The 23,327-nt window shown below is 41.4% G+C and overlaps 1 protein-coding gene across 1 annotated transcript in view; it reads left to right on the top strand.

The window, feature by feature from the left end:
- eys (eyes shut homolog) overlaps nucleotides 1-23,327 on the top strand; it is a 153,284-nt gene that overhangs the window by 82,884 nt on the left and 47,073 nt on the right. Inside the window, exons 30-38 of the mRNA XM_062400615.1 lie at nucleotides 2,686-2,810; nucleotides 3,373-3,497; nucleotides 3,906-4,092; nucleotides 9,874-10,064; nucleotides 10,201-10,292; nucleotides 12,678-12,828; nucleotides 13,222-13,334; nucleotides 13,701-13,957; nucleotides 21,546-21,710. Coding sequence (XP_062256599.1) covers nucleotides 2,686-2,810; nucleotides 3,373-3,497; nucleotides 3,906-4,092; nucleotides 9,874-10,064; nucleotides 10,201-10,292; nucleotides 12,678-12,828; nucleotides 13,222-13,334; nucleotides 13,701-13,957; nucleotides 21,546-21,710 — 1,406 coding nt within the window. The remainder of the gene's footprint in view (nucleotides 1-2,685; nucleotides 2,811-3,372; nucleotides 3,498-3,905; nucleotides 4,093-9,873; nucleotides 10,065-10,200; nucleotides 10,293-12,677; nucleotides 12,829-13,221; nucleotides 13,335-13,700; nucleotides 13,958-21,545; nucleotides 21,711-23,327) is intronic.

Raw genomic sequence — 23,327 nt, 5'->3', positions numbered from 1 at the left:
TGTATACAGTATTACCTAGGATGCAATATATGTTGTGTGCTGTAGATAAATCTGCTCACCAAGGACAGAGTATTAAACATGCACTGTAGTACTGCTGATCTGCATTGTTTGATTATATCTCTCTAAATTAAGATAAAAATGTGTGTGCAGACTTAAATGTGTAGCACTGTTAACCGGTGTTTGGCCTCAGTGTTTATAGAGTGGGAATGGGAATTGCTGTGTCAGCACTTTTCAGATTATAAAGATTGGCTAATATATCCTGTATAGTGAGGGTTTTTGCAGACAATCGTATATGAGTGAATGCAAATATCAGACACGGTAAATATTCACCAATCGAAAATTGGGTAAACTTAAGCCAATGAGAGGGAGCTGATCGGGAATTATAACAAAAGGAATGTTGTGTATTTGTGTTTGGAACCATAAACCACAAACTTCAAGTTTCTGTGAGTTCCTAAGTCTCTCAAATCGCAACTTTCCACTATTTTCCTGCCCCTTGACCCAGGAGATTTAGTTTATCTTAAAGGGATTGTTTACAGACAAAGGGGAAAATTCACTCATTATCCACTCACCACTGTGCCGATGGAGGGGAAGGTAAAGTGTTTGAGTCCACACTTGTCTTCCAAGTATCCAAGTACCGGAAGTATCGATGCTATCGTGGGCGAGAGCTTGCGTGTGTGAATATGAACGAGGCTCCAGAGAACAAAAGACATTTAGGTTTAAATGACGCGGTCCGAGTCGAATTTGAATGTGTTGGCTTACCGACACTTAAATAACACCACAGGAGCAGTATGGAGGCATTTTATGCTTTTTTCTTTCTTTTTTTTTACGTTAGAAAAAATCAATCCCCAGTTACTTGTATTGTTTTGGATTGGATTCAGTTACAACACCGTTTACCCCTGAAACTCCAAAAGTGTTACGTGCACTCAAACACTTCACCCACCCCTCCATCGGCCAAGTCGTGAGTACATAATGAGTCAATTTTCATTTTTCTGTGAACTATTCCTTTAAGATTTGAACATCCACTAGTGTGCAGCCGACATACGAGACAAAACTTCTTTACATAATTGTTCCACTTGGAGGACACGGTCCAATTATCACATGGAGTAATGGGCTGAACAGTCATGTAATTGTTTCTTGTCCAAACTGCATACATTACATTCACTGTTGTATGATCAGCAGGTTGTGGGTGAAGTGGTGCATATTCAGTTTTCAGTACACCTGTACAGCAAAATGCCTCCAAAAGCACTCGATTATCTGGACCACGGTCGTCAGCTAAGAGGTTCACACGAGACCCTTGCCGTTGTTACACGGTTAAATCAACTGTGCATCACGGATCTCAGGTTGCAGCAGACATTTGTATTTTTGGCCTCATGAATATAACATCATTTTGTTGGTGTTTTCTTTTTCTTTTTCCTGTTTTCATCCTGTTTTTTTCTGCATGTGTCACCTTTTCTCTGAGCTGAGTTTGACATCTGCTGACTGTGAGTTGCATGTCCTCACCAGTCAGCAGGCCCTTGGGCTTCGTTGGCCTCGGGTAGCTGGGATGCGTGATCAGGCCCATTGTCCATCTGGAGAACGACTGCTCATCTTCAAAACAACAAAAGCCAGTGGGGATGACATCTGCATAATTGAGCGGTGCCTCTCTTTGCTCACGGTGTAGCTAATCCTGCACAACCTCCACAACAGAAAAGCCAATGCTCCACCTGAGCCTCTGCACTGTGTTTACCTGTGGGTTTTACGCATTAATCCATTCAGTTTTATCTTCCCCACAAATAAGGCTTCAAGTTTATTATCTTACTCACTTGGTCTGTCAACTTTTCATGTTGTATGGCACTCATTAGCAGTAGTGCCATTAACACACACAGGGCCACACTTACCCAGTTTAACTATAGATTCAATGATCAGGGTCCTTAGTTCGAGAGCAGTGTTTTCTCTGAACTTCATTCAGGTGCTGTGAACATGTTCCGTTAATGCCAGAACTCCAAAGCACTTCAGTGCGGATGGGTCGCTGTTGATTTGAGGATTTATTAGAATGTTTATCTGGAGAACAGATTAGCAGCTGACAAAGCCCGGATTATTATAAAAGTATGCAAATCAAACAGTTCTTAACATTTAGAGTTGACAGAAAATACACTGTCGCATACGGCAGAAAGTGGGTCACTGTATTTACTAAAGATAAATAAAGAATGGAATAAACTGGATATATAGCAACTAAAGTTAGTTGCTATAAATTCAAATCCAAGTCAGTAAGAAAGATCATGTTATAGTAGGGCTGTTGTTACATTTTACGGTCTTGATGATGTCATAGTAGTCACTAAACGGTACCAGACACCTTTAAGATGTCTTTTGAATATAATAATACTCACTTCTAACATGCTCTTTCTATGAATTTTCTTTTAAGCCACATTTTGGGACCACAAGTAAATATGAGCCAGTGTGTAGAATGCAGCTCATCACTTTAAATTGAGAGGAAGCTTCCACACCTTGCTGTTAGATCTGGACCCTCAGGTTTGAAAGGTACAATTCGCGGTGAGAAGAGCCAGCTGACAAAAAAAGTCTCGGTACTTTTTGATAAATAATGAAAACAAGCGGTTTTGGGATGCAGTGTGTGAGACCCACACAGAGGCATAGTGACAGCACTGTGACAGAAGCCCACAGGTGTAAAGCATGATGTGTTTTCTTCAGCTGTCCACCAGGTTTCATGGGAGACTTCTGTGAAGTGGATGCTAACGAATGTTGCTCGGCTCCCTGCCACAACGGTGCCATTTGCCAAGATCTTATTAATAGCTACGTGTGCCACTGCAGGTCAGGTGAGTGACGCAGACATCATGTGAGTTCCTTAATTCACTTTGAAATGAGGCAAGCGTTCACGAGACCTATTACATCAGCCCTTTGTTGCCCATGAATACGATCACTATAACATGGCCTAGATTGGAACGACACCATTTTTTGTGCTTCATCTTCTTACTGTGCCTCAGATGTGTCTCAGTACAGTTTACCATATCTTAAAACCCACAGAAATCCCATATTGAATTGAAAGGCGCCATATAAAATGTTGTATAAAGGTAAGCATAATGCCTACATAGCTACTGAGCCTCAAAGCCATTCAAAAGTCATCTACTTTTCTCTGGGGAGGAATTTCTGGTCATACAGTAGAAGAAAAAAAGCGATAAAAAGACGATACTGCCCGGGCTCATTAAAATGTATGTGGCATCTTACTCTTTAGTGAAAGCCTTTTCTTGTCCGTGTATGTGTGTGAACCGAAAAAGAAGCAAATCAATGTAGGAGAATCTGATTGATATTCACTTCAGAGGGTGGAAGTGGGAGAGCTTGGGCTCACCACGGCGCTCTGTGGGCTTTTGTTCCTGGCAGGTTGGACAGGCCTTCACTGTGAGGATGACATTAATGAGTGCCTTCCACAGCCCTGCAGCCAGGGGATATGCATTCAGAATGATCCAGGCTATGGCTACACCTGTTTCTGTCGTCCTGGATTTGTGGTGAGCCTTCCCACCTTATTCCCCATCTCCCATCTTTTTTTTTTTCTTTTTCTCTCTCTCTCTCTTTTCATTAACCTTTACCCTTTTGCACCCTACGCTCTTAAGTCCTCTTATGGCGATACATGTTGTGCACTGTTGAAGATACGTCATTCCCTGTTGCTAATACACTTATCATTGTGACATCTTTTCTAGGTAACATGTTGCTGCTGCTACTACTTTTCTTAATCATCTGCGTTTAAATCGGGAGCTATCAGAAGCCAATTTCCATCACACATTTGTTAGAAAAATGTCACGCCCCCTATGAAATGCTAACTTTATTATTCAACCTGCAGATGTTTCATTCCAACTAGCATCCCAGCGCTCTGTTACATGAAAAACGTCTGACGGCTGTTTATTTTACACACACAGGGGAAGAACTGTGAACACAACTATGATGATTGCCTGTCGAATCCGTGTCCGGACACGTTTGCCTGTGTAGATGGCATAAACAAGGTCAGCTGCCTGCGTCCTGTAGTCAAGAACATCACACGCAGCTCCGCTCCTAAAGTGCCTTTTCCGACACTTGGCCCGGCACCAGCAGCTGAGCGAAGCACAGGTAGGGACCACTCTGTGCACGCATATGTGTTAAAGTAATGGTAGCCAGTAACTAAGTACTCTCACTCGATACTTTTTGTGGTACTTGAGTGTATCAATTTTTTTCTACTTTACAAGTACTCTACTTTTTATTCTTGAACTTACAAATACTGGTCATGTTTCAGATTTATATTTCAAATCAGGAAACATAACAAGCATAAAATACAATGAATTAATATGAATCGGTTGGAAGCTTTTTGTCTCGTGAGGCCCCACGTTTCTAGTGTGTTTGAGTTGTTAGCAGTTCCACCAATGAGACTTTTAACTTCTCATGAAACAAATATTATTATGGTCAAAGAAGTGGCATTATCCATTATTCCACAAATATGAAATACATTTAAAAAAAAATTATAAATATTTCAATAGCAGAGAATCTTTGGATGGTCCTGATCCCCATGGCTGTGTATAGTTCACATGGCTGTGCACTATACACTTAATATATATAATGTAGATAAACTAGGTCCATCAACCAATGTCAACCTAAAAATGTTGTTTACACATTGTTACAGCTGTAATTAAAAATATAATAAACTTAAAGGTCCGTGGACTAAGGATAACGCCATATGTTGAAGAAAGGGAAGAGATAAAAATCCTGGATCTACTTCAAAATTCAATGAATTCTTTCGTATGTTATCAGCCCTCTGCAGAATTTCATAGAAATCAATTCTGTAGTTTTTTCCTGCAGACAGACGTAAGCATGATGAAAGCATGACCTCCATGGTGAAGGTAATAATGCCATAACACAGGGTACCGGTCATGTTCACCTTGGAGGGAGTTGTTATACTTTAAATGTTTGTAAGTGTTCTATTTTGTTTATAGTACTTTCAAGTATGATCATCAGTGCAGACATTTTATTTGTGATGTCTTTTTTTACTTTCTCCCCCGACTTCTCTACGCCGATGCTGCAGTATCTCAGATTCTCATTTAAACAGATTTAAAAGCAATTCGGCTTCTAAATGCTAAAGTTCATTTTGTGCGGCCTTTTAATTTGTAAATGTTTCTTTCACAAACTGCATTTGAATCTCCTTGAGGATATTTGAGCTTCACCTCACCTGTGCTCCAGTTTACGTCAATGTTGATTGACTTGCCTTTGTTTCCATACTGTGCATCAATGAAAACTTTATCGTGTCTGTAGTTAAGTGCACCGTTCTCCAGTACATGAGCAGTAATTATAATTACATAAATGCGAAGCAGTGACTCATGATTTCTGGAGAGGGACTCATTTTAATGGACAATTATTTTGCAAAGAAGAATAACACTGATAACCTCTCTGATAGATCTGCTCAAGTACAAGAGTGTGTCATGCTGAATTAATATTTCTCAATCGAGTCACAGCTCCCGCTAATGTGCTTCTACTTCCATTAACAATACGTGTGCAAGACAGTGACACTAAATTATTTAAACTTACGACCAATTAAACCAATCCATATTTTTATTCTTCAGACAGATTGCAAACCTACCCTTCCCTTCTCCTTCCTCGCAAACGTTTTTGTTTACCAGTGTCGATGGAGACGAGGCTCCCACTGAGCTGATTCTCCAGATGTGTGGTTTTTAACCCTTTGGAAAGTAGCGGGTGACGATATATCAGGTTTGATTGAGAGTTTGTCAGAGCTTGTGCAGCTGCGGCGAAACAAAACAAAACAAAACAAAAATAACAGCTAGATTAATATTGCGCACTAGACTGCAACAGTGATTTCAAGGAGTAATAAGTCCAATCATTATGTGGGGCTGTATCCATTAACACTCAAACAGCGGACACGGGATGGAATACGTTCCGAGTCGCTGGTATTGGAGTCATCTGTGTGTGAGGAGGAATTCGGAGCGCTGGGCACATTGTTACTCCCAGACAGATGAGGTCTACCTTTGAAACTGTTCACGGAGCTGTAAAACAGACCTATTGAACACGGACAAGCTTGAACCAATTCAGTGCGACACTCTGAAAAACGCTGTGGGCCAGACATAATGGAGTCCTCCCCCTCTGCCACCTGATCCAGCCCCTTGTCCGGCACGTATTGCATTGCTGCGGAGAAGGTTGAATTTACACACACACACACACACACATACACGCACACACACGGCACCGGCGAAAGAAAAACAAACGTCGGCAATGTAAGCATCTCTTTAAACTTACACACATGAGTGCATAATCAAAGTAAATAAGTTTTTAAAGGGGAGAGGACCCAGAAACTGGTGGGTTTATCTAACTAGGTCACCATCTAAACACATGCAGTGCCCTTGGTGCTGCTTGAAATAGACTCAGACAGTGCTCCTTTAAACCCAATACTGCTCTGCAACATTTGAAATACAGCAAGTCAATGGGAATTTAAACATTGGGGGGAGGTAGTTCATACACTGCGCTGACAGTAGAGGAAAACATTTGCAAAGAGAATCTATGAATATGGTCAGAAACTTGACCTTGTATATTAATTTCAAGTCATTTCAGCTCTGTTCCCTTCCGCGATGGTCTTCTGGGTTTCTTTCTTTTTTTCATCACTGTACATGCAATGCTGAGCTCCACAGTATTTTAGCTCGACAATATGAGAGCTGATGGGAATCTAGAGAGCACAGGGCTGGTGGAGGGAGGCTTACCGCAGCTAAGCCACGATTAGGTTGACTCTCCTTGGAGTGATCACTGCGGCGCAGGTGAGGCTGTTATCTTTCGCCGCCATGTGCAGTCGAAATGAAATTACTTAAGCGCCACAAAAAAAGAATCTGCTTGATGAGGGGGAAGTTAGCCCGGGGGGGGCACTACCTGTTTCAGGATCAATCACCTTGTGAACCTCCACATGCATGTGCTGTGTTTAGCGCTAGTTTACGTTGGCATGCTATTTTTATTTCTTTACACATATACAGTTTGTTTATAATTGAGTTGGCAGGGCCTCATTAGTGCGCCTGCAACAATTTTGATATATTCCGTGATACAACTTTGCCAGTGAGTCATAATGGAATTTGCATGATGTGCACGGTCATGCATATTCATGAGAGGGGGGGGCTGTGTAAGATGAAAAACGTTGGATCTAAATTTGTCACTTTCCGCCGCGGTTTTTACGCGGCCCGTGTGCTACAGTGCAGCGAGTGTCAGTCTGTTTGGAGTAAATTCAGTTATTTTTAAAACCAGACAACAAAGATATAATTAGAAGAAAGTCCTATTTAGGATTTGATTCCTCTGTGTGTCTCAGCAGCTTCATAATATCTCGCCAAGTCTTATTACGCTACACAACTCAGAGTATGAGACATTTCTCCGTCATTTTGGAAACACGGAATGACCTTTTGCCTCCTCTCCCCAACCCCCCCGGGGCTCTGACATCATAAGGGCCAAAAGAATGGTCCTCGGTAGTATTTATCTCTGTCCTGTGACAAGTTCAATCAGTCAGTCTATTACCTTACTCGATAAATCAGGCGCCAAACAGGACTTACAGGCTGGCTTCTTTTTAACAAATGGGACAGTAAGTCTATATCAATTAAATCCCACCATCCCAAAGTCCATCCTGATATTAATTGATCGCAAGTTCACGTTTCTCCAAATGTGTATTTTCCAGCGGGCGCTCTAACCTGCCTGACACCTCCACGCAGTCTGTGCAGCAACACCGCGCTCCACCTCGTGACGTTACATTAAATATGGCTCACATCAATTTCCTCAGCTCTTTTATGGACATGTATTAAAAGTAATTATATCTGATCTGAAAGATTTATATCAGGAAATATTTCCACTGAGACGACATTTTCTTTCTAATTGAACCCAGAACGGCTTTTTAACAGAGAACAGTAGTGACAAACTCCTTGCTCAGCGTTATGTTAAAAGTGAGAACTAGAGTGGGGTGCCTCTGCCAAGGCAGAACAGTCCCTTAATCAAGACACATTCAAATTCACTACATTTCTTTTGTCTTAGTTTGGATCTGCACCGGATTGCACACACTCAAAAATATCAGTCCCCTAAACATGTCGGAATGTTTTCATCAAGGATAATCAATTATTCTCTGAGAAATCTAGGAAAATGTGGAGAAAATTCTGCATCTGCACCTAAATGTCACTGGTCCTTCCTGACCTTTGCATCTTTCCACCAAGTTCCATTGTTATCCGTCCAGTAGTTTTTGTTTGATCCTGTCAACAAACAAACGCAGACGAGAGCACACCCTATTTGGCGTGGGGTAAAAAACACTGACTCCTTCAACAGATATGGAAAATACATGAAATAAAATAAAGACACTCTTTATATTTCACACATTTACAATGTAGATTCTGTCCAGCTCGTTACCGGAGAGGTGTGGGTGAGAGATGTGGCGTGAGAATATAAGGTATAGTGGTGAAAACAGGAGACCTTTGAAGGAGAGACTGAAGCTAACTGCTAATGAGGCATGATACTGCCTCCTGGCAGCAGCCGCAGACTGCATCAAAGACTACATCAGACTAAACAAGGCTTTAAAATTAATGAATAGCTTTGTCTCTGAGGGGTAATTTTCCATCATCAGCATTGGCAGACCCCATTGTCGGGAGCGAGGCGGAAGACAGCGCAGCATTGTTGCTGTGCGCATTTATCCTCATTAATTCACAGATCACAGTGGGGCTGCGGCTGATAATTCCTCCCTGCTTGTTTTTTCACTTGGGATTTTCCCCTGGGTATTGGTCGTACTGCTCTCCAGAGAATAGGAGGAAGGTATTTAGGTTAGCTTGTTTGCCAAATGCGCTGAGGGTCCCTCTGTCAGATCAGAGGGGGGGGTCTGGCCTATTAGGACTTGACGTGCAACAAATATTGATGAAGGTCTCAGCTCTCAGCTTCCCGATCAATCACGAGCAGCATCTCTAAAGGAGCTTTTGCTGATTTCTCTAGTGCAATAATGTGTTTTTTATCCTCTTCTTTCCCGGCTAAGAACAAACAGAGCATGAGACAGGTGCATCCAGGAATGCTTTTTCGTTTTAACAAGCTCCCCAGTTTGACTTCCCTGCACCAAATTGCACTACTTCCCTCAAATGAGAAATATATTGAGCATGAGCACCCCTAATGCTCGCCTTCAATTGCAGCCTGAGTCAGTCTTTTAAGTTTGTCTGCATCACCACCCCCAATAAGCTGGCGGGGCGGTGGAACTTTCTTACTGAAATACCACATAATTGCCCATTCTCATGGATGATCTAAGCCAAGTTATTCCACTATAAAATGAGGCATGTAACAAACTTCATTCCAGCCAAGACGCCTAATGTGGTGTCATTTGCATGCCTCGCAGGCTCCTGGCAAATATGACTATTTACACTACGGCCGTACAGTGAGCAACAGAGAAAACTGTGATGCACTTAAAGCCTCTCGAAATAATTATTATCTTCTCCATGCGTCCACTTCGCACAATAAATCTCTGGTCTCTTTAAGCTGCAGTCCACGTTTGTTGCCATGGTTATTTTACGGATGCAGGGTCACATTTCTGTTTCATCCAGGAGCAAACATTAGTGTGTGCAGCCCCGAGAGTTACACAGCCGGACCGTCCGAGCATCCGCCCTGCTCAGGTGTCCTTAACCCAACTCTAGATCTTTAGCAATTCGGAGGGTGCTGCCGTGTATCCCGCTCTGCGCACAGACCTCCCTGTGGAGGAAGTGAGAGAAAGGTTGAATTCCATCTTGCAGGGATCAATAAAGAATCTCAGCAGAATTTACAGTTAAGATACATAAACTGCAGACTCCCTTTTTGTTTACCTAACCCCCCCTGCCCCCCCCCCCCTTATTTCTGCTGTCTCTATATGTGTGTCTTCTCTCCCAGATTCGAGCTACGTTCAGTACTTTGGGAATTCGTATCTTGAGTTCGAGAGTGTCGACCTCAGCGGCCTCAACAACATCATTGTGCGGTTCCACACCCGGGCGGCCCAGGGAACCGTGTTCTACGTGGACCAGGGACCTGCTAATGGGGACTTCTTCTTCATGAAACTCTTCATCTCGGATGGAGTCCTGCAGGTAAAGTTCCGCCGGTGAAGTTATCACACACGATTGTTTGTGAGATTTCTTAGCGTCTACATTGATTAAAAATACTGTGTTTGCCCCTGACGTTCAGCTGCTGCGTGAGTTACAAACTTGGTCTGTTATGTTTCAGTACGCCTTCTGCTGCAATGAAGAGGAGGCGGTTACAGAGATCAGCACACTGGGACGTGTCGATGACGGCCTGGTTCACATTGTTAATATCAGGTTTGTTCATTTCACCTATTAATGTTCAGATTTATTTTGTGCAAAAAATATTTAGAATTATTATTATTTTATTTTTTTTGGTAAAAAATGTAATTTAAATGTTTAATCTTAAAAGTGTTTTAACATAGAAATCAATTACGATGCAGTGTTGAATATCTGCTTCTGGTGATAATACCTTTTCTATTAAGAAGAAAGACAAATGTTCACAGTGATGAATGTCTTACAGTACTTCTTAATGATATACATATTCTGTTCAAATACTGTTCACACCTCGGGTAATACTCATTCGATGCCCATGTTATCTCATTTCTGTCAAATTGTTCTCTATATTGAAGGCCTGTGACTAATAACAGGATAAAACACAGATAGTTGTCAGGAATCGGCAGAGTGCAATGTTTAGACCTTATAACAAATGGGCTTACATTCTAAAGAGCTAAAACAAATGGCAGAATTTGCCTGTTAAAATGCATTAGTGATCACCGACCATGTTTTATTGGCTGTTCCAAAGTCTTCATTTGCAGTTTTCCATTACAAAAAGATTAACAAGCAAGAGCCCGAGCACAAAATCAATGTTTAAATGATTTAAAGTGAGGCTGTGGCCCCCTTTAGTTATATTGTTCCTCGGGCCCGTGTGCAATCCCGCTGCCAGCCCTTTCCATTATACTCTGACATGAGAGGGATTGTGGTTTAGTTTTGAGACACAAAGTGTATTATGTATGAGCTGGAAGCTGGAACAAAGCGACTAATGTTCTGCTCATATCAAATCAGTATACTTTGCATTTATGGAGACGCTGCTGAGACTTTTTAGCCAGATGTACTACTGGGGCAAAGATAATGAATTGAGCTTGATGTTTCAGGACTAGTCTTTGAAGGCGGAGATAGAATAAAGAGACAAATTAGGGTTTTGTGAGGAGGACATTTTAAAACGGATTAAACGTAGATAAATGATAAAGCCGTGCCAAAGGTGAGCGAATTATTTCCTCTTGAAAGAAAGCTTACTGGGAAGGTTGCATGCTCCTTGGCAGAAAGCTGCGCTGCCCTAAATATGCAAGTGCCTCCAGAAAGGCCAATCACGTGGAAGGGCTACAAGGCTCCACCCCTGTTTTCTTTTTTCATTATTATTATATCCTGCAAGAAAAATACAGCAGCAGTATAAATCAATCATAATGTTCTGTACCAACCCCTTGGAGACATTGCAAGAAAGGGAGCTGTCATATCCAGAGGGTTGGGAGTGTGGAAAAATGGTTTCCAGTGTCACAAAGCAAATTCTTTGTAATTGTCTGATGGCCGAGTCCGTCCATCTTTGTCTGATTTGACCCAGAGCTACAACACCATGGCCATCCTCAACGTCACCGCCTAACTCATTATAGACTTTTAATATATCTTCCCGTCAAAGACGCTTTTCAATATGTTAAATAGAAACCCAGTGGGGCTGACTTCTCAAGGACAGTGAGCACAGTGCCCTCTGGCTGCCGGCCAGGCCGCTCTGGCAGGCTGCTTCTAAATTAACCGCTTCTCCACGGCCGGCTCTAGAGGAAGGACTTATGCAGCTCGGAGTTAGTGCCCCGAGTATTTAGCCGGCAAATGCAACAGCCTGCAAAGTACAGGCTTAACAAATCAGACTTGATTGCTTCACGGACTTCCAAACTTCCACTCTGGGAACAAGCGGTATCAGGAGACACTGGAGGAGGAGACCATGCATCTGTGGCCCAAGTGCCCTCCAGCTGCACATGGTTGGTCCAAAGTCTGCACTTGGGTAATTATCTGATCCCCTGTTGTTTCAAAGAGGAGAATTGGTTTTTTGAAACCCATGAATGGCTGTGGGGTGGGTCCAAAATAGTTGTGTCAAGGCTCATAAGACACATAACAAAATGGAGCAGCAGCACTGCAGAAATCGGATTGTGATTAATGGATGTATCAGCAGAGAAAATTAAACAATTATACTCATTTACCACTGATTTTAAATCTCAATGTCCGGGTATTCGCCCTGTTTCTCCGGCAGTTACGGCCAAATGTTTATTTATAATTACAGGGGTCTGTTTTCAAAGTCAATGCCCAACCAAATAAATAATGGTTTAGTATGATCTGCATAGGAAGTTTTTGTTATGCATTGTAGCTGTAATAGTTTTATTTTTTATATACTTCAGGCACTATACAGGCATAGAAAATATTGCATTTATTTGTTGGTGTCAAACAAGACAAAATGTCAGGAAAAACTTGGCATCAGGGTAAAACATTTATTTGCATCAAAACCACCAAGGTTCACTTGTATAAATACTTTTGTGTTATTTTTCTAGACCCTGTGAATGATAATGTAAAAAATGAAAATGATTGACGACTTATTGAAAACAGTGGAATTGAAGTAGTGTGTGTACCTTTTCCCAGACAACACCTGACCCCATGTGAAGCGGAGCTGACTCTTTGGGGCCACGAGAAAATCAAAAGTTCAGCAAGTAACTACTGGTCGGGAATCACGATCCAAAACACCAGCCACGTCTTTACAGGTGGTCTGCCACAGCACTATCCTGTCAATCAGGTACAACGCACAGCTACTGTTTGGTTTCTCTACTACCCGTTGAAATGACAGTGATCTGAAATAAATACCGTAAATTGACCTGGATGTTACATAATATAATATTGAAATTACATATAACAAGAGTCAATCAGGGGCCGACGAGGGGCTTTTTATTTAGAGGATTTTTATTTTCCAAGTTCACTTTCTTGAAGTTCACAATATGCATTAACAATCCAACAATATCCGATGTTGTGTGTCTTTTCTCAGTAAACAAGAGAAGTAACTGAGTCAGAATTGTTCGTGGATGTTAGACTATAACTGGCCTCTCCGTGTAAGTCGTGGACCCTGATTTTAAAAAATAAAACGAGATCCACCACGGAAATCAATTTTCTTTTCTTTTTTTTTTTCTTTTAGAAAGCAAAACCCTTCCATAACTACACTGGCTGCATCGAAATCATTGAAATGAATAACCTGACGAGCTTCTACACATCCGATGCCATCGCCAGCAGCAATGTGGGCCAATGCAGGTAAAGTGTTTAGATGCTCACAGGAATTGATTATTGACGATACTTTTGCATGTGATCTGTAGTTTTCTGTCAATAAAACACAGGGTGTGTTTGTGTGTGCGTAAATATTTTTGATGAATCATTTAGTATCTGTATCTCCAATAGTCACCGTTTGCTTTGTGTGATGCACTGGGGGTTAGCCGACCACTTATTGTGACAAATAACACTTGAGTTTTCCTCTTTTCTCCGATAAAAATCTGTCTTCCCACTAAATTACTGCACTTATTTTCACCTTAATGGCTGAAGCTGGCTGTGCGGGAGTCTATACCTGCACAGCGGTTTAGTTTTGACCAATAAACAACTCAAACATGTGTGTGATTGTTACAGATATACATTATATGCCACCGAGGACTCTGCAACAACTTCCTCAAATTTGACAACTAGATCAACCGTCGCTGACACAGTGAGCACAACAGCACCGACGGCTCCCACACAAGCAACAACACGTTCTCTGCACCAAACTCAAGTTTGCCGTGACGGTTTCTGCCGCAACGGAGGAACGTGTCACCAGCTGCAGCTTCCAGCCGGAGCCGTGCCTTCCTGTCACTGCCCGCTTCACTACACTGGAACTTTTTGCGAGAAAGGTAGGCTTGTAAAAAAGATTTCAGCTGACTGTGCTTCCCTGTTCGTTATACATAAAATATAAAAAGCACGCAGACACACAAGCATTAAAAAAGCTTAAAAACCTACTGTACTGTGACCTCCACAATGGTATCTTCAAGAGCCAGCCAACAAATTATGTTGGTTAATATATGCTGAGCCTCTTCGGCTAATAGGTTTCACTTTGCGGGAGAATAGACTCAACTGCATTAGGAATTTGGAGTGATGTGAATTATTCAGGATATGATTAATGAAATGAAAGATCCATATAAGCAGCTTGAACCGCCGCCTTGTGTCCATGTTCACCTCCGGCGCGCGCCGAGAATGAGAATATGACCTTGCAGCACTCGCTCAACATTCAGCTGCAGCCCTCATCCCTTGTCCCCCCACCAAAAATATTTATTTCGTACCAACCACTCCCAACACTCGACAGCGGCACCAGACCCACATTCTAAGGAGTTCTTCCTTTTTCAGACTTCTTCTCAGCACACTTGCGATGTAGCTGCGGAGGTTTCGTTCTACCTCGCTCTCCAAACGTGATGTGCTCTGACAGTCAAGGAAACCGTGTCCCGTGTTCTGCTTCTGTTTTTTATTGTCTGAACGATCACTGTCGCAACATTAGAGTTGTGAAGTAAGAGTGTGAGGCGATCAATCCCAGCAATCAATCCATGATTAGATGATTCATCTTAATCATCTCAATCCAAGCTTCCGATGCTGTGATGTCACGTCACTTTATTCTAGCCACAGCATCTAGTTAATCCTCCACCACAGATTAGAAAAAGGCACTGACATAAATGAAATATGTCATTCGTGAATTGCATGTGTTAAATCTATGTAAGTGTGTCTTTTCTATGTGGGAGGATTTCAGCGCATTACCGCTGGTGGGCATATTACTTCAAACAAGCTGTTTGCTTAACCCCTCCTCCAAGCACTGACTCTAAAAACATGGCTTCACTTCATATTTAGACAAACTGCGGGTGTGTTGAACTTTGTGTGTCTCCATGCACAATGAAAAAGTTTGATTCCGGAGTGGTTATCGTTGTGACAGCCAGTGGGCGGACGCAATGTGTTCTCAGATTGTTTGTTTGTGCTAGGTTGGCCTCGAGGATGCACTGATGAGATGTTGGGGGTCACAGTTCAAGGTCACTGCGACCGTGAACACTGCGAGATGATTTCAAATGTGGCACAAATGTCCACTCACTGATCAACAGATAAGATTTGAATGGTCGAAGGTCACAGGTCCCATTGATCTCTCAAAATGTGTTGACATGAACATATCTCTGTCTTAATTCTGCCTTGAGGGGATTTCTTCAATGTTGACTAGTTGTCACTTGGACTCAAAGATTAAATGAATAGATTTCAGGGATTAAAAGATCAGAGTGACCTCACATGAGTCTGAACAAATATCTAAAGTAGAACTTTGCTGGTTAGCAGAGGCACACAACCACAGGGCACTACTTCTATTTTAAACCTCGGATCTTTTCCTAAACTGTAGTTGTGCTGCCTAAACCAAACTGAAAGCTAAAACCAGCAAGCCTTTCTGCCAGTTAGGTTGTTGGTTCAAATCTTAGACTGTATATAATGATGGACGACATGACAGCTCCTCAAAGGTAAAGTCAAAGCTTCTCAATCAGCCCCTGGTGGTTGGCTGCAGTGGCATACAGGTCGTAAGCTCCGCCTCCTCCATGTTAGTTGTTGGATGTCAAAAATGCACATCACAAATATATAGTTCTCTCAAAAATAGTTTTGGTCTTTTCAGGTTGTCCTTATCATATAACTGAATGTTGAAATGCAAATACTGTTTTAATTTAAAACAATGCAATTGATTAATTTAAAATGAGTTGGTTATGCTGCTGATTATTTATTAACTTAATTGAGTAAATTAAGTAAATTGTATTTTTAGTTTTAAATTAATTCAACGGAATTTGGCCAATTTCATGGGGTAACTAATTCACTCACTACAATTAATAAATAATTCAATATTATCACTTAAATTTAATCTACTGAATAGTTCCTTTTTAGTTAGTTATTTGTTTTTTATACAAAAAATAATCAAACGTCATAATTGTCAGCTGAGACTGACTTTCTACGAGCAGCCTCTCTCTCCAAATGCGGCAAGAAGGCAGCGTTTAATTTAGAATCCTGGATATTTTGGCTTTTTATCTGGATCCCCAGAGGAAGAGGAGACACATCTCCCATCTATATATAGAGTCTATGTTCCGGCAGCCCACGTACCATCGCTGTCACTACACTGTGAGTCACATGCAACTATGTAAAGCTTGATTTAAGAACACTGACTAAATGGGGCGAGTCATTTTCCTGTGATATTAAAAAATGTTCTGCAGGGAGAAAACAAATTAGAGTAACATCCTCGCTCATTAGAAGAAGTTCCCCCAGGTATCACAGTTGTGAGGGACTCCTGCAGGTATCGCCTAGGACAATGTAGGACTTTTCCTTCCAGCTCATCAACAATGGTGAGGCTTTCTCCCTTTTCTTCCTCACTTGCTCTCTTGTGTTAAGCGCTCTCCTGTTCCCCTGCTACTCATATAGCACTCACAATTATTCCACTCACGGGTATTGAATAACGAGCCTTGAATAACAGTGCCCACCGAATGCCATATGTGCCGTACATTTCCAGCCTGGGGAATATTTCAAGCGATGGAAATTCTTATTAGCATCACAAAAAGGTTCCAATAATGGAAGCTGGATTGATTTCCCCCATTCACAGCCCTCGTACATGATTTAGCCTGATTGCATAATCCTGCAGCCTGTTTACAGACTACATGGAAATCTGACAGTAGGCCGCTCAAAGCTAATGTTAACAATCATTAACATGGCTCGAGCAGCCCGTGTGCACCTGACACCTCGTATTTGACACCTCCGCCGCCACGCTCCAAAAATGCTAATTTACAGGTGTTTAAGTAATCTACTGAAATGTTATTTGTCTCTCCGGGCACTGTAACAAAAATGGTGCTATTTTCAAGAGCTCAGTCTCGTTTGTTTTTCCCGTGGGAGACGAGCTACGTCGAGGTAAGCGATGATGCCACCCCCCCCCTCTTACATGACAGAGGCGCTGCTTGGCTGAAGTAAAGATGATTTGGCCGACTGCTAAAGTCCTTTATCGATTTGGTGATTTCTAAGCATCGGAGAGCGCTCAGGTTCAGAGGAGGGCATTTACTAGTGTGCCACAAAATATCATCCCGTGTGACGGAGGCCCATTAGTCAGTCATGTGAGCATATTGTCTGGGTGACGATGGGTTTACTTTAATAATTGAAAAGGAACCCTTATAACCCAATGATGCCATAACCCAATGATGTCACTAAGGCATAATTGGGTTATAAGGGTTCCTTTTGTATGATGTGATTTTGTGATGTGATTTTGCTTGCATTTCGTCAATTATATGTAAAATTTATCTGATGCTATGTTTGATTTTGATAACATTCTAACAAATTTATAATTTAATTTTTATGTTCTGCTCCTAATCGGTCATACTAAACACATTTTAAGGAGTTTTGCCCTCAGCTGTTTCCTTCCCTGACCATGAAGTTAGTTCCTGCTCATCCCTTTGCTCTCTCATAAATGTTCCCCCCAAATACCAGCAGTGGCCTTTTAGACTCGTTTCTGCTGAGTTTGAGGAATTCGCTCCTCCTCAAAAGCATTTCGGTCTCTCAGGTTTTAACGGAGTGCAATCTCGCACCAGCACTCATCCAGTCGGGTGCTTTCTGACTCCGGTGTAGCCCACGGACAGAGGAGACCAGAGGCTGTTTACATGCTGAGAAGAGACGGTGCATCGCTGTACGGAAACTCCTCTGGGTTCCACTCCTGTCCTCACATCTTGTTGAGTCTAGTAAAAATTAAGTCAGTCACCCCTGCTCTTAGGTAATTATAGACACATCACCCTATCAAGTGACTTATGATGTGGACTTGTTTGTGTCCTAGATGAAATGCTGACATGACATAAGAGCATCTGAGACTCCAGTGTGAGCGTGCTTCGGTCTCTTCACCCTCTTACATTATTGTAGTAGGTCATTTGATACTGACATAATTCACATTAGTTAATCCATGTTACGATGTAATTTATTATTCCTTAATTTGACTCGATATATAATGGAAACCTATACCCTGAAATCCAAGATTAGCATATTATATTTATTAATTTGTTTACCCAGTCAACACATGGTTAGGGTTTTACGTACAGGTCCAAACAAGAAAGAGCAATTAAACAGTTTCCGAAGTTGAGGCCAATTAGCCCTGGCGGTATGCGCTCTCCGAGTCTCCCCCTAGCAAAAGTGCATTAGATTACAAAAGGTGAATGTTCTTATGCTTCAGTATTTCTATGTAATGCTTCTTTATGCTTCAACTCAGCTACATATCAAAGACAAATATGGATTTTCATACAAAGCATTCAATGATTATTATAAAATATAATGAACTAGCATAGCTAAATCTACTTCTCTATACAGTACATAAAGATACGAGTACTCTCTTCACATTCCTCACAACATGTAGATGAGCGGAACCTGTACTTTATTCCCAGTAAAGCTTCAAACTGCACTAAAGAGCTAACAGGTCAGGGATCAGACTGTCAGATGTAATACGAGGAAAGACCGTCACACCTCTCTCAGGGAGTATCGCCCTCAGACCATCTGGATACCTCTCATACTTCACAACATCAACTGACTTTTTTGTTTTAGCTCATGAAAGCTGTCACTCCAAAACTTTCAGCAGATTTCTCATAGGTGCAGAAGTTGTTAAATAAGTGTGAGCTGGGAGTTGTGCCTTTTTCCTTCGGTTCTTTGGGACGCACAAAGGTGTACTGTAATCCAGCTCTGTGCGTGTGTGTGTGCGTGCGTGCGTGTGTGTGTGCAGTGTTTGATACCAAGAAGCCAACCATAAGAGGGGTTATGTCGAGATAAAGCCAGTTCATCTGAGCATGTAAGAGTTTTAAGCTATGATAAATTGTCTGTTCAAAGACGGCGCGGTAGGTCGCGGACCTTGCCGAACACATTCTGTCAAGTTTGTAAGCATTCAATCGAAAGCTAAGTGATCACACAAAAAATTAGTTATGGAGTAAAGGGCCGCATGGCGACGAAGAAGGCATAAAAGAGGAAAAGCGGTGAGGCAGGAAATGAGTCAGACTTGGTCTGTATTGATCATGACCTCCGTCTCTGGCTCATTACCTCATGTCCTTACTTCTCGTTTTTATCTGAAGCTGTGATGTAGGATGTTGGAATAATAAAATGAAGGCTGAGAGCAAAGTTTTGACTACTTTGTCTTTTCACCAACTTTTACCAGATCACAACTATTAATACAAATAAGATGAAATTCTCTTTATTTTCTCATTTAATTCTGTGTAACTTTTTCCAATATTAGGCTCTAACAAAAATCGTTCACACATAATTATCATCCAATCTAATCAAGCCCTATGGCTCATATCCTTCTTAGTCTCTCTCTCTCTCTCTCTCTCTCTCTCTCTCTCTCTCTCTCTCTCTCTCTCTCTCTCTCTCTCTCTCTCTCTCTCTCTCTCTCTCTCTCTCTCTCTCTCTCTCTCTCTCTCTCTCCCTCTCTCTCTCTCTCTCTCTCTATATATATATATATATATATATATGTGTGTTTTATTTATTTAGAACAATATTCAGATGGTAACAGGGGGAACTTGATTGACTGTAACTAAATTTATAATTTTTTACAAAAATTATATTGTGAATTATACATTGCAGGTGATATTTATATAGATGAGGACCAGAGATAATCTTCTTTCTTCATATTGGGAGTATAAATAAGTAATTATCTTTTAAAAGAGCAAAGAAAGATGTTGCAGGGTTGTTAGCCCCTCTGCTTTTGTTTGACATGAATGGGACCTGATGAGAGCTTGTCAGCTTCTTGCTTTGCCAGCACACTGGCTAGATGCTGCCAGCTCTCTTTGTGGGCATCCAGTGTGTGCTTGCTGTAATTAATCTGCCCCACTCACAAATTGCCAGCCAACATTACAGGATTGATTCATCATTTTCCTTCCAAAGAAACCTCTTCTTCCACAAAACAAGAAAACACAGTTTCTATTTTCTCTTTGTAATTTGAATTATTGGCTGTCATGTCTGATCCATATAATTATCTGCGCAACTCAAGAGGAGACGGCTGCCTCCCATTGGTTGGGGGACTGAAGCAGAGATATTACAGAGCAGGCATACAGGCGAAGTAAACAGGATTGTGACTTTTTGAGAAATGGTTTGACTGGAGACTTGCTCTCATTTGTTGGTCTGGTGACTGATAATGAAACCCCACAGTGTCAGAATCCTACAAGCATCCAGATCGTGAGACGTCCTCACTGTCAAATGAACAGATCCACCTTGATGATATTACCACTTAGTACTAGACTCTGCTTGTGTCCGTACTCAGGGTTAATATCATTGTTTCTGAATAACCAATAGCCATGAGTTGTGTTGTTCCTAATGCAGCAAATAAACCCGACATGTGGGAATCAAACCTCATTCAGGCCAACAGAAAAATTCAAATTTCAAGCCATAATACTTTGGACTTGAGATGAATCAATAAATGTGTGCATTGGTGCATGATAGTGTAATCATTTGGGTTTGTACAAAGGTCAAACAGAAGTAGAAGGCTTCAGAATATCTGCATAGCCAATTTTCACATTTGAAGAATGCTTACCTCTGCCAAAGCCCGACACTCTCGACACCACATTTATATTCACTAGATCAAGATTTGTATTTGGATCAGCACCAAATTGCCCACACTCATAAATATCAGTCTCCCTCGGATTCCTTCATTTATTTTTTTCCATCAAGATTCATTAATTATTCTCTAAAGGTCAACAAAAATGTTGACAACCGTATTACATCCTTAGTGGAGTTTAATGAGATCCATGATATTTGTTCTAAAATTATCCCAAACCAGTTAAGAAACTCGGTTCTTTACGTTGTTCTTCTTTTACTTTCCAGTCTCTTTTAAAAGTGAGCAGAGTTACTTGAAGATATTCACATTTCTCTTCCGATAAAACGACAAACCCTACACACTCTGTATATTATGAATTTGTCCACTAAGAACCAACTGCACTTTTTCCAGAGAGATGGACTCAAAGCATCGAATCCCTTGAGCTGAGGCCGCCGTGGCCCATTTTAAATCGCCTGTCATGTACCCGAGCAGCACGCTGTCCGCCAGGTGCACAGTGTCCTCTGTGTAAAAGCCAACAGATCATAGCTGGCTTGTGCAGTTGATGACCTGAGTGGGTCCCTCCCCCACCTCTGCTTACAGTCATATACCCCTCTGTCATCCAGTGGGAAATAACACACCAGCTCATAGTCCCTGACAGGGGCTCTGCTGACTCTGCTCACAGGCCTGTTATCAGTGCTGCAGAGGCACACACACCAGCCAAATCTTACTGTTGTGTTAACTAACAAAAGCCCTGTGTAGGACTCATTTAGATGTTAGTGTGAGTGGATTTTATTTGCAAGTACAAGCGTGTATGCATTTTCTTTGCCTTCTGTATATTTTGTTCTCATTCTCACCCTCCCTTTAAGTAATCTCATCCCTTTCAACTTCTCTTTTGTTTCCAGATGTCACAGTGTATATCCCCTCATTCGATGGCACATCTTATTTGGAGCTGCAGCCTCTTCCGTCCCTTCTCCAGCCTTATTCTATGCCTGCTACTGTCAAGGACGCGGCTGTTATTCTCCATCTGACAGTGAAAGCAGGATCTGCACAGGGCACCATCCTCTACTGTGAGTGCAATCGGGTTTTTATTGCAAATGTTTGAAAGCACTGCAACACTGTGAAGGCAAGTAGAGATAAAAGCTGGAACTGTAGCCCTTGCATATCTACTCTTATATGACCATTATGTTTTCAGATGGCTTTTTTCCTGTGTATGTGCTTGCACTTGCACTCGGGTTTTGTTGGCACAGAGTGCAGGCTATCATTTTCTTCTGCCTTGAATAATGATGTTTTTTCGTGGCTAACATGTTGCTGCTCCAGTGTCAAGAGGCATCACATTGTCTTTTATCAGATCTTAGTAAAGAAGAATAGTTAATTTGGAGTAATTTTCATTTTCACTTTCTTGCGCTGGACAGTTCTTTGGCCTTGGCTCAGTTCAGAGGAGAGGAAGATGTTTCCAGCCTTTCTGCTTAGCTAAGTTAACCCACTGCCAGCTGTAGCTTCACACTCACATCCACAGACGTGAAAATGTTGAAGAAGCACATTTCCCATTTCTGTTATATATATACATATTTCAAACTGACCCTTCAACAAATGTATCTTTATATGATTTACAAATCAGATTCATATGATAGAGATATTTCCACTGCAGCTACTTATGAATTGACTTGCAGAAAATAAAAGTTTGCTCTCAAGCATTGTGATGTAACCGCCCTCACAAGAGAGGGGGCCAATCTATACTGTGTAATGATGTCTAGACATGTTATGACTAGGGTACATTTGCCTAACATAAGAAATTACATTCTTGTTACTGATCTGCTTGCTGCTTTCCGCCTCCTCTATCTTTGGCTCACTAATCACGCAGACATTATGCATCAGCCATGGCTTCTGTTTGAGCGGCTAAAAAATGTCACACTGTTTGTAAAAAGGCTACTTCTTTCCCTTTCCACAGGGCTCTATTTCCCTATACCATCACTGTTTTGTGTGATATTTTATTAATATACCATTTAATATATTTCCAACAGTTTGAGGATTTCTTAAATAGTTGAATAACTAAGCTGTTAATAAGTTTATTAGCTTTTAAAATGGTCAGCCCACTCTCTGTAGCCACTCTTCCATCAGTTAAAAAACCCCACACACATCTGTATTTTGTCTGGCATGGGAATAGATACAATTGGCCTTCACTCATATGACACACAATGTTTTTTCTTTATTTTGACACTGAATCTGCACCTTTCCACATTATGATGTGCACTGTGATGCATGTAAATAGCACTGAAACTACACGTGTACTTGTTAATATCTTGTGCACGAGAAGCAAAGGTAATTATCCCTTCATATTGTGAAAGATGCATACATTTCCAGAGGGGAAGGTTTCCAAATAAGAAACTCAGAAATAAATATAATATATCCCAGATATGAGATTCGCCATCTTGTGCATTTGGAGCCAGAGTTGGAGCTTCGTTATAAACCTGCAGTAAAAATAATAACTTGGAGAAACATCAGTGGGATAAGAATTACCGAAATTAAGGAAACTGCAAACAACCACCAGGGGGCGAATCAGACACTTTGGCTCCACTTTTAGGGAGCTGTGATGTCGACCATCTTTGTTGACAGTCTATGGTCTGGGTCGCTGAGTGTTTCTGAGTGCTAGAAAACAAGGATGTTTGGCCACAGTAATGGTGCCG

This window comes from Platichthys flesus, chromosome 12 (assembly GCF_949316205.1).
Source record: "Platichthys flesus chromosome 12, fPlaFle2.1, whole genome shotgun sequence".
Classification (NCBI taxonomy): Eukaryota; Metazoa; Chordata; class Actinopteri; order Pleuronectiformes; family Pleuronectidae; genus Platichthys; species Platichthys flesus.
This window is presented reverse-complemented; position numbering and strand designations above follow the sequence as displayed.